The sequence below is a fragment of the Micromys minutus genome (assembly GCF_963924665.1).
Source record: "Micromys minutus genome assembly, chromosome: 8".
NCBI classification, from domain to species: Eukaryota; Metazoa; Chordata; class Mammalia; order Rodentia; family Muridae; genus Micromys; species Micromys minutus.
In genome coordinates, this window is record NC_137977.1 from 50,829,125 (window position 1) to 50,844,830 (window position 15,706).

The 15,706-nt window shown below is 45.1% G+C and overlaps 1 protein-coding gene across 1 annotated transcript in view; it reads left to right on the forward strand.

The window, feature by feature from the left end:
* Positions 1-5,156: 5,156 nt before the first annotated feature.
* LOC308423268 (O-acyltransferase like protein) overlaps positions 5,157-15,706 on the forward strand; it is a gene marked incomplete at both ends in the record, with an annotated part of 38,766 nt that continues 28,216 nt past the window's right edge. Inside the window, 3 exons of the mRNA XM_080919975.1 lie at positions 5,157-5,304; positions 11,245-11,384; positions 14,189-14,267. Coding sequence (XP_080776101.1) covers positions 5,157-5,304; positions 11,245-11,384; positions 14,189-14,267 — 367 coding nt within the window. The remainder of the gene's footprint in view (positions 5,305-11,244; positions 11,385-14,188; positions 14,268-15,706) is intronic.

Here is a 15,706-nt window from a genome sequence, read left to right on the forward strand (position 1 = left end):
AATGAATTTGCCAGCAGGACACTGCATTAGAGAGAGGCTTAACTTCAATGATAGTTTAAAATCTTAACTTTACAGTCAGTTACGTATATGTATGGGTTTGCACGATGAGTGCAGTTCCATTGGGATCTGGAGTCATTTGTGGCCGTGAGCCACCTGACATGGGTGATGAGTCTCAAATTTAGGTCCTCTGCAGGCATCTTAACCACCAAGCCAGCACCCCTAGTCCTGGAACGGTTTGACTTTAAGAGACTTCAGAAAGAGATTCTACAAAGCCTCCCACTGGAACAAGGGCTGTTGAGGAACTCAGGTGCTAGCCAAGTGCAGATCTACCCTCAGGCATGAGAAGGATAAGCAGTTCTGGGCAGACAGTCATGGAACAGGGACCCTCAGTAGCAAGCATGGCTATTCATTGCCAGGATAAAAGTGCAGAAGAGGACATAGGCTGAAGGCTACCTGTCTAATAACAGCCTGTGCAGTACTTTTTCAGGTAGGCAGAGGGTCAAACAAGGTCTCCGATCACCAGGTTTGTCCTGGAATTACATCTTCCTGGCTTCAAGTTGATAAACACACACACACACACACACACATACACACACACACACACACACACACACACACATATTTTAACCTGAGGAAGTAGAACATTACTTCCCAGAAAACATTCTTGACCAGCTTCCTAATTCAGTGTGTAAGGGTTGCTGTGAGTCACGACACGACCCTAAAGGAACCTTAGAGGAACTATTACTTAGCTAGATGTCTCTACAGCTTAGTCTGGAGCTTTTCTCACAGGTATACAGTGCACGACCGTGTCACAGCCGTCTCTAAACCCAAGAACAGCCACCATGTTTGCAAGACCATGTTGAAAAAATACTGTATTTAGAGTCTCTACCCCATGACAGACATTCCTCTCAGTTCTCGCCTGTTCATGTCCTGTCAGACTCAGTCCGACCGGTTAGTTCTGCGAGGATCATGTGTGGCTGAGAACAGGGCAGGCACAGACCTGCTGGCTGAGTGGGACAGTGTAGGGTTGACAAGGACCAGTGAGGCAGAGCTGCGCTAGGAAGCCCGCTGGCCGTAGTTTGGTTCTTGGCAGGAGGCAGGTGTGGTCCACTCCTCTGGAGGCCTGGAGCCCACTGCCCTACCCTCACTCTCCTGCTTGACTCTCCTGTAGAAACGGGGATTTCAGATGTATTCATGCTGGTGGCCATGGCTGTGGTGGCCCTTGGTTTGCTCAGAGGGATAGAGGCTGACGGCCTTTAAGGGACCCATAAGCTGAAGTTGGAGAGATGGCTCTGTGGTTGGGAGTACTGGGGAATGTGAATTTGGGTGGCTTCTACATACCAGCTCCAGGAGAGGACTTGACATCCTCTCCTGTTCCCCATGGGCACCTGCACTGCCATGCACACAGTCACACACAGACACACACGGACACACACCCACACATAATTTTAAAAATAAAAAATTTTAAAGATTTTTTTAAAAATTTTATGTATAGGAGTACACTGTGGCTGTCTTCATATACAGAAGAGGACATCGGATCCCATCACAGATGGTTGTGAGCCACCATGTGGTTGCTGGGAATTGAACTCAGGACCTCTGGAAAAGCAGTCAGTGCTCTTAACCACTGGACCATGTCTTCAGCCCTCGCTTCCCCAAAATTCTTAAAGGGCTCTTCGGAGCAAATGTGGATGTCCACACCGTGGGACACTGAAATTTGAACTCTGCTACCCTCTGAACAAGATGCCCACCAACCAAACATATGGATGCTGGTTATTTTAGAAGAGCTCCACCAGGGTAACTGGAAATGAAGTTAATCCCCATCTCCTTCCCCCACATCCTGCCACCAGATTCCCCCGTTCTCTGCATGCAGCCCTCACAGCCTCATCCCAGGCATTGGGACCAGTTCTGGCCCTTGCTAAGCCTTCCTGTGCAATGCTCTCCCCCAGTTATTTTCAGAAAGGCTTTCTATATCTTTCTGTGTAGCCCAGAAGAGCTCCGCCTCAAGAGCCTTCTCTGTTTCCTTCACTAAACCGCTGCCAGACGGTGGTGGTATCTCACACTTGAAATCCCAGTGCTTGGGACAGGAGGATCATGGACACAAAGCTAGTCTGGGTCATTTAGCAAGAACTTGTCTGTCTTGAAGAGTGAATTCATAACCGAATGAATGAATGAATGAATGGATGGATGGATGAATGAAGCTGCACGCACCTGCTACACTAACCTCCCCCTTTGTTCCCGGTTATATTTCTTCCCCCATCACCCCTGCCTGAAGCTAGTTGTCTCTGTCACACTCTGCATGAGCTTTCTCAGCGTTTCCAAGGCTCTGCTTTCTCCCAAACACAAAGACCCATTGCTTCTCATGTCTCCATCCCAGAGCAGTAAGGCCAATGACACGTCCTCTGACTCACTGACGCGTACTTTAGTCAGCCACAGCAGATCCATGTTTGCCCCAGCCCACAGCCAGACGGTGAGGTCTCGTGGCCTTTCATTTGCATAGCGGCTTCAGAAGGGAATGACCTTGGTGTTCAGAGCATTAGTCAGCTGACAGTTACTGAGACAGGAAATGATGAGGCCGTCGGCAGGAAAGGAAGGCAATATTTGTTTTCCTGTCCTATTTTTGTGTCCAGCCCCATGTCTTGCATAAATCAGGGGCCTAAAATATCCTTGTGAAATGATTGAGTTTCCTTAAACTTTGACTAGTCATAATTTTATTTTATTTTTTTTAGGAGTTGGGACAAACATCTGAAGGATCTTTAAACTTTTAGTTATCCGAAAGTAAGTTTTTTGTTTGTTTGTTGAGACTGTTTCATGTGGCTAGGCTGGCCTTGAACATCTGATCCACATACCTCTACCTCTTCAGGGCTAGGATTCCAGGCATATGGCATCCTGCCTGGTCTATATGGTGCTGGGGATGCAGACCAGGGCCTCTTGTACGCTAGGCAAGCACTCTCCCAAATGAGCTACATGTAGCCTCAGCCCCTGTCATTCTGATTTTTGAGTGTATACCAACAACCATTTTATGAATAAAGTCAGGGTTCAAAGACATTTCTGTTTAATCATTCATAAATACTCAAATTAGCTAGGTCTCTCTCTCTCTCTCTCTCTCTCTCTCTCTCTCTCTCTCTCTTGTCCAATTCCCTTTTCACTTGTTCGTGTAGGGGTACAGTACTTAGTATTGAGCTTAGGACATCATTTTTTTATGTAAGGCAAGCAGTCTGCCCTGGTCCCAGCCCTCGACACACTTAAAAACAACACACACTAGGGAGGTGATTAGCAAAATAAAACCAGCACTGACAACTAACTGTCCTATACCGAATGCATAGGTCTGAAGAGTTTAAATGCTTGTGTGTCCAGAGCTCTAACTTAATTTTACAAACCCTTGTGGAAGGCTGACAATTTTGTGATGTTTACAGATGGCAAAACTAAGCTAGCCTGGAACAGGCCTGGACCACAAGCCTGTGGACTCAGCTGCTTGGGAGAACAAGGAAGGTGGACAGCCACTGGAGAGCTGTGTAGGCTCTACAGTGAGTTCAAGGGCAGACAGGGCAACTTGGTAAGACCCTGCCTCAATATAAAAAGTAAAAAGAGGGCTTACCAGTAGAGTGCTTGCCCAACAGGCATGATACCCTAGGTGCAGTCCCCAGACCAGAAAAGAATGCTAAATACTGTACCAGCGCCTGACAGAGCTGAAGAATAAACCTTGTCATATGGAGTACTGAGTGTGCAAAGCCAGTGGGACATGGCTGTTCTCGTGCCCTAGTCTTACCTAAGAGGGAGCCCAGGAGGGTTTCCTAAAGGAGCCAACAGTGACTTAAAGATTAAGTAGAAACTGACCGTGAGAGGTTCAGGGGGTGACAGACTTACCATAGAGGCCTGACAACCTGAATCTGATCCCTGGATTCCTGCGTAAAGGTAAAAGGAGTGAACAAAATCCATCAAAGTTGCCTGTTGACTTCTACATGTTTGCACACTGTGAATATACAACACACAGACACACCTTTTTATTTTATTTTTTAGACAGGGTCTCACTATAGACCAGGCTGCCCTTGAACTCACAGATACACCTGCACCTGCCTCCTGAGTGCTGGCACTTAGAGCATACATCGTTGTGTCCAGGAATAAACACTGCACTTTAATTAAAAGAAGAAGGAGAAGAAGAAGAAACATACAGCTTCCGAGGAGGCTGCTGAGAATTCTCCAGATAGGGTGTCCTGAGAGAACAAAGGAAGCAAGAGACACTGGGGAAAGTGTGTGCCAGTATATATGTGTACACCTGTGTGTACTCTTATGAGGCAAGACCTGAAGCCTAGGATACTAGAAGGTGTTCTGAGCATTAGCAGAATGTGCAACTGAGTCACGGCTACGCACAGGATGTATTTCCGCAGTGTGAACCAGGTGTGCGGACGCGCGGCTCTTCGAGTGAAGACACAGTGGTTACTATTTAAAGACAGCCTTTCTGGAGCGAGACTGTTCACCTTGTGACCCACACATTCTGCTTTCTTAGAGCACAGTGAAGAGTCAGCATCACTTCCCCTCCCGGATGTGTGTTCTAAACCTTCGTGTGTGGGTGTGTGTGCATCTGCCTGGAGTGAGAACTCCTTCCCACGGGCACACGCGTCACTCCCAAGCTGACGCTGCTTACAGAGTACAGTAAATCCATGAAGAGTTGTATAACCTTCGCTGATGTAGCAGAGAAGCCCTGGTTTGGTTTGGTTTTGTTTCTTTACCTTTCTGCCAGTTGCTTTACAGCCTGACTTTATTATCATCATTCTTGGGCAAAAACCAAATGTTGCTGCCCCACGTCATCAACATGTTTTTGTTTTTAAACCCAGAGAGACTGGGAGACCATCTATCCAGAGAGAGCCCGGGTCTGATTCTTGTGAGCTGGACGTGTTAATCTGCATAACTAAAGGGAGCCAGGTGGCCAATGGCGCCACATCCACAGCCCGGACCCACTCAACAATAACAAATTGTATATAGACTGGTTTCCATGGTTTATCTGTCCGCTTTGCAGGTGGCCGAGGAGATGCGGTTTGTCTCTCTGCTTGTTAAGGAGTGAGAGGCATCACATTTACCCCCAACACATTATAGACAACCGGTTCATAAATATTAGGCTCTTTGTCTAAGAGGGGAAGGCCATCCTGACAGGTTGAGAAATGATGGCCTTCACTTTGCTAGCTTGCCTGCAAGCTCTGTTCCCTTTTGTTTCTACTGCAAGAAACATTTCTCTCAAGTGCATGCAACATACTGATGAATTCCTTTCTGATCTGAATTCACTGAAGCCCAAAGAATACGCTCTGAGAAGTAAGTAGGTTTCCCCATCCCCCTGGGTAGCTGAGCACGGAACAGTCTGAGGTATTTGATAGACGCATGTTAGACTAACCCATGAGAATTTGCAAGGACATCAAGCAGGAAACAGATGACAAAGCCGTGATGGGGGAGGGTCATCACAGCAGAAGGCTGTAAAGCCAGTCTAGAAGTCCCATTGTAACAAAAGAATTGCTCCTGTATAATGTGCCCTTTACTAATGAAATCAATAGTGTTTTACATTGCAAGACATGTCTGGGTTTATTTCTCTTTTTTTGAGATATTTGATCTGCTTTTAGTAGTAAGTTGCTTTTTTATTTGGGGTACTCAGCTCATCCATTTTTATGCTGATAGTAGACTCTAAGGTCTGCAATGGACAATGCATGGGTTTAGGCTAGCAGTGTGTTCACCCCCACACACGTCTTTGCATGTGTGCTTTGTCTGGACTTGAGATGGTTGCAGTTTGACTTTTGTGTGTTTTTCAAATTTATATGAATACCTTTCTGCCAGAGTACGGACTGAAGTCAAATTAGTTCTCACTAGGGCACCTTTCTTGGAATGGGATTCATTGTTATTGCTGATGGAAATCATGAACAAGAAAAATGTGAAAACTATTTTAAAAGCCAGATAGGCTAGTATAGCAATTTCCATTTAGAAGGTATGGCCACTTCTGTATTTAAATCCACCAGTATTATAATAGAGAATAGAACACTTGGGTAATTCAAAATGCTGTAACATTTGAAGTAAATCTTGTTCAACACTGGGTCAGATATCCCAGGATTTGATGAAATGGTGGCAAAATATAAATTCAGGTAATTCAATGGATTATTTGCTTAAGTCCTATTTTGTAACCAATTGTGTTTCATAACAATACTCGGTAATAATGATAGGGGATGTCGCAACAGAGCCAGGCAAGTAGCCAAGAGACTCCAGAAGGTCTGACAGCAGGCACAGCTTTCTGGTATAGAGACAGCGCATAGTCATCAGCAGTCACAGACACAAGAACACTGTTGGCCCTTAAGTTTCTCTACCCATGTGCTACCGTGTTCTGTCTGCAGGCACCTGGAAAGTTAAACTCTTTGTTTTTTCTTTTCATTAAAGTAGACATTTCTCAGGCTAAGGAGACAACTCAATTATAAGGCACTTTACCTTGTAGATAGGTAGACCTAAGTTCAATCCCCAGCGCCCACACAAGAAAGCTGAGTGTGGCTGTCTATCTTTGTAATCCCCATCTTCAAAGAGGCAGAGACGGGTAGATTCTTGAGGTTTGCTGGACTGCCAGTTTGCCTTGATCGGTGAGTGCCAGGCCAGTGAGAGACCTGTTCCCCAAACCAAGATGGATGACCTTTAAGGGACAGCAAATACTAAGACCTTTGGTCTTCATATTTACGCTCACACAGGTACCTGCATAGACATGAACATCCGCACCCCCACACACATACACAGAATTCTCTCAAATAAATGGCTCAGAAAGGAACTGAAAACCTCTGTGAATGGATGGGTGACTGTCATTTTACTGCAGTGGATAAATGTCTCTCTGTCATTGCTGGGACTTGGCACAGTTGCTTTGACATTCATCTGAGAACTTTGAGCACAGAATGGGCCATTGACCTTGGTGTCCATTAGGACTTTCCTGATGAACCCAGGGAAGGGACAAGAAGAGGAGTGAAGTGTGAGTACTTGTCCATAAGTACCGGGCACCTTTAGAACCTTGAATGGGAATCGTCCTTTTTGGGCTCTTCTCATCCCTCTGTGGGCAGGGAGAGAGACACCACCGTCTACTTTGGGAAGGAGGAAATAGAGTCGTAGAGATGTTTTGTGATATAAGTTGGAGAAATAGGGTTTGAGCCCATGTCACCTGATCTCAAAACCCCCTTCCCTGTCTCTTTCCACATATATGTCCTGAAATATACAAATGCAACCTTCTCAGTCTGCATGATGTTACTCGTATGTATGCTCTGAGGGCTGACCGTTTGGCACTGGACAGCCATTGATGTGCTTTTCCCCGGGGAAGACCATTTCTCCCTCCTTCAGTACTTCCTAGTTGCTTAGAGTTCTTTGTGTAGGGTTAAGACCGCTTTAGCCTGCCGATGGTCTGATCCTTGTTCATCTCATATTTGGGCAGTCCTGTTGGTAAGAATTCATGGGCAAAGCTTCTGACATTACCAAGAGATGCAATCTCACGGCAACACCCCTGATGCTCTAGCTTTTGATGATGTTCCTGTACCCCTTCCACAGCGATCCCTGAGCCTCAGGTTTGGGAGTCACACTGTAGATGTATCTCTTATGCCCAGGCTCCACAACTCTGCATTTTGATTGTCTTTTGTTTATTTGTTTGTTTTTTTTTAATACAAAGAGAAGTTTCTTGATGATGAATGAGAACGATACTTATCTGCAGCTATAAACACAAACATTTAGTATGTATTATGTTGATTTAGTAAAGGGGTGGTTCAGGTTTTCTTCCAAAATCCACGACTTCACTAGCATTAAGTGGTTGGCTAGGTTTCCAGTACTAGGTATGATTTCCCTCTTTTTGAGCAGGCCCTAAATCCAGTTAGAGAGCCGAAGGTTACTGCCAAGGTATTCATCTCACTACTGCCCCTGAGGGCTAGCCGTGGTGGTTGTGTGCTGTGGTTCTTGGGCATGGTGGCTGGGTAGGAGTGATGGTTAGTTACCTTTCTCCTTTGGAAGCTCCTATGGCATCATGAAGGTTAGTACTCCTGGGAGAAGCTCTCAAATCACCAAATCTTTACCTTTGATCATTGCCTAAAATAAGCAATCACAAAAGAAACAAGGAAGAGGGCTGGAGAGATGGCTTAGTGATTCAGATGACTCAGTTCACTGTCTGCTCTTCCAGAGGTCCTGAGTTCAAGTCCCAGCAACCATACTGTGGCTCATAACCGTCTATAATGGGATCCGATGCTCTCTTCTGGCATATAGGTGTACGTGCAGATAGAGCACTCATACAGATAAAACAAAATAGATTCATCTTTTTCAAAAGAAAAGAAAGAAACAAGAAAAGGCCATGACAAAATGTTGCCACAGAGAAGGACGAGAGGGACATCTATCAATACAGATCCAGCCAGAGAAATGGCATTAAGAGCAGATAGACAACCAAAGTATCTAAATTTAGATCAATGGAGCAAGTTGAAGCTGTCTGCTGCTAAATGTGTGCAGTTCAAGTGTTAAGAAAGGTGTGCAGGGCAGGAGAGAAGGCTCAACACCAAAAATCAAAGGAAAGTATGCAAATGAAAGCTTCCTCACGTAGACCTCCGGGGCGGCTGGGCAGTGGTGGTGAGGGAGGGACACAGACTGCAGAGTGATGGTGACACAGGTGTCTCCATTAGCCTTTGTGCCTTTCATTGCTCAGTCACATTTTAAAACACCTTCTTCAACCCAGTACCCAGAGATGGGACTGGGCATGGATTGTGTGTGACTGAACATCCCAGGGGGATAGTGTGGAAGAAGACTCTTTCAAACTTGTGATTTTGAATGAAGAATGATACCTGAGGTTGTCCTCTCGCATGTCCCCTGCCCACAGGCAGATGCATTCACACACACACACACGTGCCTGAACACACATGAACATACAGGCAAACACAAAAATTACCCTTGCTTACACCTTGACCTATAGTTCTTATGCATGTGACCATAGGTATAACTTAGCATCTATGTTGTTGCAGTCAAATAATGTAACAGTTAAACAGTAATACTAGGTTAGAGTGGGTCCCGACACAACCGTCACTGTCCTGAAAAGAGGAAATCTGACTGCAGACACACACAGAATCGAGCACTCTGTAATGAACGGTAGAGGTGCTGGCCACCAGCTAGCTGAGGCCTAGAAAACAGACTCCCCAGAGTCTCTGACTCTGCTCCTTCTTCAGACGTCTAGTCTCCAGGATCAGAGAGCGGGTTTCTAAGCTTCAAGCTACTCTGGGTGTGAAGATGTCAAGGCAGCTATAGAACATGAAGACAGAAGCCAGCACAGACTGCTTTGACCTCCCAGATGCACTCTGCAGAATTAAATCCTGCTGGTTTATCACCCAGAGTGGAGAAACAGAAACCAGTATATCTCTGGTGAGGGACACAGAGCCTAAGCTATAACTGCATGTTTTCGGTCGTTTCTCAAAGCCCACACTGGCCCCTTTCTGATGCTGTCCACAGCTGAGGCCACACCCAGGCCTTCCAGCTTGGCTTCCCTTTGACTTCTCTAGACAGAGTGGGGGCTGGGCACTTAAGAGCCAGGGGTCCCCAAGCAGTCCGAAGTGCTTTTTATGTCTGACACCTGATCGATCACAGCATCCTCACAGCTGGTCATGCATCCTTACACATCCCAAACAGCATTTTTCCTCTAAAAAATATGTCTTAACCCTGCATGTCCCTGGTCCCTGCCTCAAGGCTCTTGTCTTGGCTCACGCTCTGACAGGACACCCCGCTTCCCATTTTGATTGCATTTACATCACTTCCTGTAGTGATTGTTTTGTCTCATCTGTGTGCCTCAACTCTTTTGTGGACACCAAGGCTCATAGGAAACCTATTGTCAGAGGAGGCGGTTCAGAGTGTATACTCCACAGGGCAGTACCAACCTGAGCTAGGATGTAGGTGTCTTTTGGGAGGAAGCCTGTTGTAGTCTACCTTCGGCATAGGCATTTATTTTTTTTTAACGATCTATTTATTTGTTATATATAATTCAGACACCAGAAGAGGGCATTGGATCCCATTACAGATGGTTGTGAGCTACCATGTGGTTGCTGCTGGGAATTGAACTCAGGATCTCCGGGAGAGCAGTCAGTGCTCTTAACCACTGAGCCATCTCTCCAGCCCGGCATGGGCACTTTTGTTGTACTGTTTGAGTGTGTGTGTGTGTGTGTGTGTGTGTGTTGCTTGGGATTGAAACTAGGGCCTCCCAGGTGCTAGGAAAGGACTTTATCAACCAAGATGGGACCCATCCAAACTGTCCAATTGTTCAGTGTCTGGCTAGTGCTTAATTCCCCAGGCGTTTCACCCACAGATTGTCCAGAAGGTTTTTTTGCTCAGGACCAACACCTCCCCAGAAACCAAGAAAAAATCTCCTATTAGAGAGAGGGTAATAGGGCTGAAGAGATGGCTCACTGGTTAAGATCACTGACTGCTCTCCCAGAGGTCCTGAGTTCAATTCCCAGCAACCACATGGTGGCTCACAACCATCTGTAATGGGATCCGATGCCCTCTTCGGGTGTGTCGGAAGACAGTGATAGTGGACTCATGTCTATAAAATAAATACATCTATGTAAAAGATATTAAAGACAGTAAAAATACTGCAGTCGATGGCAAGACACAACACAATGAGTAATATTAAGATGGATGGAGATGAAAATATTTGCTGAGCTAGCTCCATTCCTAATCCTCTCAAAATAGAGTAAGAAAGGACGAATGGCTGGAAAGTGGAGACAGGAAAGGAAGAACAGAGATGTGGGGATAAAAATGGATACACTAGGACGATAGCAGGACCCAGAAACTATATATAGCAAAGGGAAGAAGCGAATGTTTGAGCAAATATTTCTCCAGGAGAAAAGAGGGAAGAGGCTCAGGAAACACCAAACAAGATAGGTAAAAGAAATCTATGCTGGCGTGTTTGGATAGAGCTGAAATTAAGAACATCAAGAACAATGGGGGGGGGGGTAGAGATTGCTCAGTGTTTAAGAACGCTTGCAGCTCTTTCAAGAAGCAGAATTCCTTTCCCAGCACCTATGCCTGTAACTCCAGCTTCAGGGGCTCCAAAGTCTTCCTCTGGCTTCTCAGAAAACCACACATATAATTACACATACAATCCTCCCCACCCCCCATGCCAAGCTTTTTACATGTGCTTTGGGGATTCAAACTCACGCCCTCGTAATTCATTTGTAAGTAGCATAGCCTAGGGAAACTAATTCTTCAAACTTGTGCTTTGGAATTCAGTGTATGACTCTGTGGGAAAGCTTGGAAGCAACGTTCTTAACGGCAATGTGGACAGGCTGGGATCCTACAGCGAATGCCTTTCCATCCAGAGCCCCAAGGGGAGTTTCCGGGGCCAGTACTGCAAGCTTCATATTCTGCAGGTGAGTGGAGGGGACATCTATGCGGTTGTGCTCATAGGACAAGATTGCATGATGTATAGATCACAGCACTCTATTCATTGCTTTCTCTCAGTGAAGTCACAAAAAGGAACGACTAGGAGGTCTCACAGGAAGCAACCACTAGATCCTAGTTTATTCTCCTGCTTCTTTCTGAGACAGGAGCTCACTCTATAGGAAATGATGACTTGCAGTGAAGCCCTTGCGTTTGATGGGCTCCTGATCCTCTCAGCCAGCGGTCCTCAGCCTTCCCAGTGCTGCGACCCTTCAGTCCAGTTCCTCATGCTGTGGTGACCCTAAAGCACAAAAGTATTTGCGTTGCTACCTCATAACTCTAATTTTGCTACTGTTATGAATTATAATGTAAAGATCTGATGTGCAGGATATCTGATATGTGACCTTGTGGAAGGGCTGTTCAATCCTCTCAAAGGGGTTGTAACCACACTGGTCATGAAAAGACTCTCCCTTTCAGTTGTGGTTTTAGGCACACACCACCATGCCCAGCTAAAACTTGATTTTAAATAGTTAGTGGGAGCTTGCTCAACCTCTTTGGAATGAATGACATCCTAAGAGGCATTTGTCAAAAGCCATGTAAGCTGTTTAGATAAGCTTCCCTCCACACTGTAAGGAAAGACCTTCTGGCAGACCTTGAAGTGGGGGAAACCAAGGTCAAGAGTGGGCAGCCATTTGAACAACAATCTTCCATACACATTCTTTGTTCTCTCTGCCCATCTCAGGCTGCTCTGTTGGGGTCCAGGATGGACTCTGCTCTGGCTTTCAGACCGCTCACCATCCCCCTCTCTCTCGCCAAGAAGTTCCAACTTTGAATGCTTTCTACCAAAAACTTAGTCTTCGCTTGGAGGAGCATGGATCAGACCAAGACAGTCAGAACACAGTTGCTGAGCACCAGCTTCTGGCTGTGTTAGTTTCTGGAGCAGTAGCTAGAATCTGGGATCTAGTTATCCATAGCTCTGGTCACAGAAACGGAGCTCTATCTATGAATCTGAGGCTATCCAAGCAGATGAGCTACAGTTTATGGGTACTTACTACTAATACAGCTGACTATCATTCTAGGGCTTATTCTATCTTATTAAAAGAATATAATGTTTTTATTGTTTTTTTGAGAATTTCATACATTTATATACCCATACACTATATTTTGATCACCCCCACTACCTCCCTAACTACTCTCAGATCACTTCCCATCCCCATTCTCACCTAACTTGGTGTCCTTTATATATATATAAATGGCCCACTGATTACATTTGACTTGATTTAATCCTTTACAGCTCAGGTTTTACATGTGTCACACACGGCTGGAATGAAATTACATTGCTGTCCAGCTAGAAACCATGGTCTGAAGGGACAGGAAACAGAACCTCTCTGTTTACGGTGCTCTAAGACCCTTACAGTGGTGAGCCATGTGGGAAGGGATGCTGTCCCTGAGACTCATTTGTCCTGTTGACAGTCGGGGTGACTGTTTAAGGGCCATTTTCAGACGAATGGGTTTGATATCAGAGCAAAGATTCAGTCCTACACGATCATGTCCACTGGGTAATAGAAAGAAGTAGCTCAGAAATGTGTATTTGTGATTCGGCTTACCTTTGTTAAGAAGGGCATTCTAGTTACTGACTTGATTTAAAAAGAATAAATAAAATCTTTTATTTTATGTATGTGTCCCGTGACTCAGTAATTGCATGTTGATAAATAATTCTTTAAATAATTTTAGGGGAGCCAGTTTTTATGACCTTCCACATGGAGGAGGGATGCACTGTGGTAAATTATCCAAAACTTCCTAAATTATGACGTTGAACCTGGGTGCATGTGTAACCTAACATAGGCGAATCTGATGCTCCACATTTGCCTGGCAAGACTGTGTCTCGAGTCAGAAACCTTTTTGTCTTTCAGCATACTGCCTCTGTGTCTCCCCAACTGCCTGCTATACACTAGGGTGGTGGCAGCCTTCCCTAGAAAAAATCATGTCTGGAGTGTCTCATGACTGTGATCCCAGCATTGGGGAGATGGAGGCAGGGGGATTAGGAAACCAAGACTTTCTTGAATTACATGAGACCCTGCCTCTGAAAGCAGGACAAGGAGCAGAGGAGATGGCTCAGTGGGTACTGTGACTGGAAGTGTGAAGAACCTGGGTAGAGTCCTCAGTATCCATGTAAAAGCTGGGTGAGGTCTATAACCCCAGCTCCTGGGTGATGTGTGTGTGTGTGTGTGTGTGTGTGTGTGTGTGTGTGTGTGTCTGTGTGTGTCTGTGTGTGTGTATGTGTGTGTATGTGTGTGTGTGTGTCTGTGTGTGTATGTGTGTGTGTATGTGTGTGTATGTGTGTGTGTGTGTGTCTGTGTGTATATGTGTGTGTCTCTGTGTGTGTCTGTGTATGTGTGTGTGTATGTGTGTATGTGTGTGTGTGTGTGTGTGTGTCTGTGTGTGTGTGTCTGTGTGATAGCTGTGTCAGAGACAGGCAGATCCTGTGAGGCCCCTGGCCGGCCACTCTAGCTGAAATCAGTGAGTTTCAGGTTCCATGAGCTCAAAAGAAATCAGGTGAAGAGTGATGGGGAAGGGATGATCTGTGTGGATATCTGGTCTCCACACTCACACACACATGAATAAACACACACACACACACACATGATCACAAACACATGAATAAATATGTGTACACATAGCACACACATATATGCAAAAAATGCACACACATGAATAAATACACATACAAGTAAGCATGCTTGTATACTGCAAACTCTAACATTAAAGGGTGTTGTGGCATTGTGTTTCCCAGGATGGAACAGACTATAGTGTGGGTGTGTGTGTTCCTGATTCTTGTGCTGAAGAAGATGTGACCATGATGTCTCAGCTGGGTAAGTACACAAACAACAAACAAACAAACTAACTAACTAACTAACAAACCAACAGTCAAACTGTGTCAGCATGAAGTTTGAAAATTCCAAGTGCTTGGAGTCAACAAAGCAGCGTCTTCGGGACCTTCAGGACCACACAAACTCTTCATCTTGGTTAATCAGCTTAACTGAGAATAACGGGAGAGAGGAAAGCTGAGAACAGAAGTGATGGGACCATAGTGAAGAAGATAGAAAGGGAAGAGAAAGACAGTAACCAGGAGGTAATTGCCGGATCGCAATGTAATAAAGATGAAAAGTCAAATGGTCTCCCTACGTTAGGCCTGGAGATGGGAGTGGGCGGTGTCCATTTTCCATACAGTGAGTTCCCTGCTCTGCCCATGCGTCTGCCAACTGTTGGGTCAGGAAGGCCCGTTGGAACTTGGATTGTGTGAGGCCAATCAGTTGAAGTGGATTAGCACCAAGAGCACAGCATTTGGTCTTGGTTGTCACTTCCCTGCTGTGTGATCCCGAGCAAATCATTTAATCTTCCCTGAATTTCAGTCTCCTGTTTCTGCAGCAAAGGACTGACAGGCTTTGAAGTTCAGGGGCTCCCACTTCCTACTGCCTTATAGACATGCCTGACCTTCGGCATGCAGAGGGATACATGTTAGCCTGTGGAAACTGGTTTGATCTTCTATAAGTATTTTAAAAATTTCTAAGCAAAAACTTTAAAGCCTAAGATTTGTTTTTTATTACTAGTGATTAATATTAATTCCCTTCATCTAAAAAGAACTAACAGCTCATGGCTGAGCATTCTTCTTCAAAGAGTTCATAGCACAGCTATTCTTGATAACTTTAAATTGTCCTCTAAGTTTATAACGACACTCAGAGCTTTGGGTGTGTTATCTGTCTAGCTTAGTGTTTCATGTGCTGTTTAAAGGTAAACAAACATAAACCAAACCAAAACCCACCATCAAACAAACAAAGGCCTGTTGTCTCATGCCAGAGCACACTAGAAGACAAGGGAGGAATGCCAGGAGCCTGAGGTCAGCCTGGGCTGCTGGGGGATAACCTAAGCTACATAGTAAAACAATTTTTGGATCAAAAATGGCTGGTGACCTACCTCATCAGACTAGCACTTTCTCAGTATCTGTGAAACCTGGTTCTAGCCCCAGTACTACAAGTAAAATTTTTAAAAAGTTATTAGTAGAAGTCAAAAATGTTTTATAGGAAAGTGATGGATATCAATAAAAACAGGTGTGTGTCTACTGTGCCATTAGCATTTCAAGTCAGTAACTAAGACCCCAAGTTTAACAAGTTGACTTGCTTAAGAGATTGATCAGTTACTATGATTTCTCTGGCTAACACTAAGCTGACCAAATGGAGTGAAATGTTGGCCATCATTGCTGGTGATAAAAAGATACTTGAAAATACATTCTCAGAGACTCAAAGGTGCCTTA